Here is a 1,166-nt window from a genome sequence, read left to right on the forward strand (position 1 = left end):
CGACGCGCGCGCGCGTCGGGCCGGCGAAGACGCTCGACCTCATCACGTCGTCCGGCCGCCCCTTCGGCCTCCTCGAGGTCCGCGTCGTCGGCGCGCGCGACGGGTCCAACGTGCCGACCGTGGAGCAGCCCCTCGAGGCCGACGCGGACGCCGTCGACGTCGCGCCGGGCTCCGGCGGCGTCGGCGAGGTCTGGATCCGCGGGCCGACGCTCTTCTCGGGCTACGACGGGAACGCCGCCGCGACGGCCGAGGCCATCACGCCCGACGGCTGGTTCCGCACGGGCGACCTCGCCAAGGTCGACGGCCACGGCTACCTGACGATCACGGACCGCGCCAAGGACATGATCCTCGTGGGCTCGGAGAACGTCTACTGCGTCGAGGTCGAGCGCGTGCTCAACGACCACCCGGGGGTCAAGCTCGCGACGGTCTACGGCATGCCCGACGACGCCATGGGCGAGCGCGTCAAGGCCGTCGTCGTCAAGCAGGACGAGTCGCTCACGGCGGCGGCGCTCCGGCGCCACGCCGCGGCGAGGCTCGCGGATTTCAAGGTGCCGTCGTCCGTCGAGTTCGTGACCCGGGCGGAGCTGCCCATGACGGGCTCGGGCAAGGTCGCCAAGGCCGCGCTCAAGAAGCGCGACGCGACGCTCGCCGCGGAGCGCAAGGCCGCGCGCGCGAGCCGCAAGCAGGCCGCCCAGCCCCCGTCGGGCGTCGCGGACGACGTCTACGGCGTGACGTGGGTCGACGCGCCCCTCGCCGCGGAGGCCGCGGCGGCCGTCGAGGGCTTCTGGGTCCTCCTCGACGACGGCACGGGCGTCGCCCCGGCGCTCGCGGCGAAGATGACCCGCGCGACGCCGGCGATCCTGCCTCCCGCGGCGCCGGGCGAGCCGCTCGACGTCGTCGCCGACCGCGTCGCGTGCGCGCTCGAGGAGAGCGGCGAGGACGTCGCGGGCGTCGTGTGCCTCGCGGCCCTCGGCGCCGGCGCCGCGCTCGGCGACGACGTCGCCGGCGCGACGCGCGAGGCGCTCAAGACGTTCCTCGCGCTCCTCAAAGCGCTCGACGACCGCGGCGACGCGCCGCGCGTCGTCGTCGCGACGCGCGGCGCGGCGGACGACCCGTCCCTCGACGGCGTCGCGGCCAGTGCGCCCGACGCCGCGCTCGCGTCCTGC

General features: G+C 76.3%; 1 protein-coding gene across 1 annotated transcript; it reads left to right on the plus strand.

Moving 5' to 3' along the window:
- Positions 1 to 116: 116 nt before the first annotated feature.
- AURANDRAFT_7658 (hypothetical protein) lies at positions 117 to 632 on the plus strand (the record flags this gene model as incomplete). The annotated part of the gene is made up of 1 exon (XM_009044683.1): positions 117 to 632. A coding segment is annotated over one exon (516 nt), but the record flags the coding sequence as incomplete, so codon positions are not given.
- Positions 633 to 1,166: the final 534 nt, after the last annotated feature.

This window comes from Aureococcus anophagefferens (assembly GCF_000186865.1).
Source record: "Aureococcus anophagefferens unplaced genomic scaffold AURANscaffold_673, whole genome shotgun sequence".
NCBI lineage: Eukaryota > Pelagophyceae > Pelagomonadales > Pelagomonadaceae > Aureococcus > Aureococcus anophagefferens.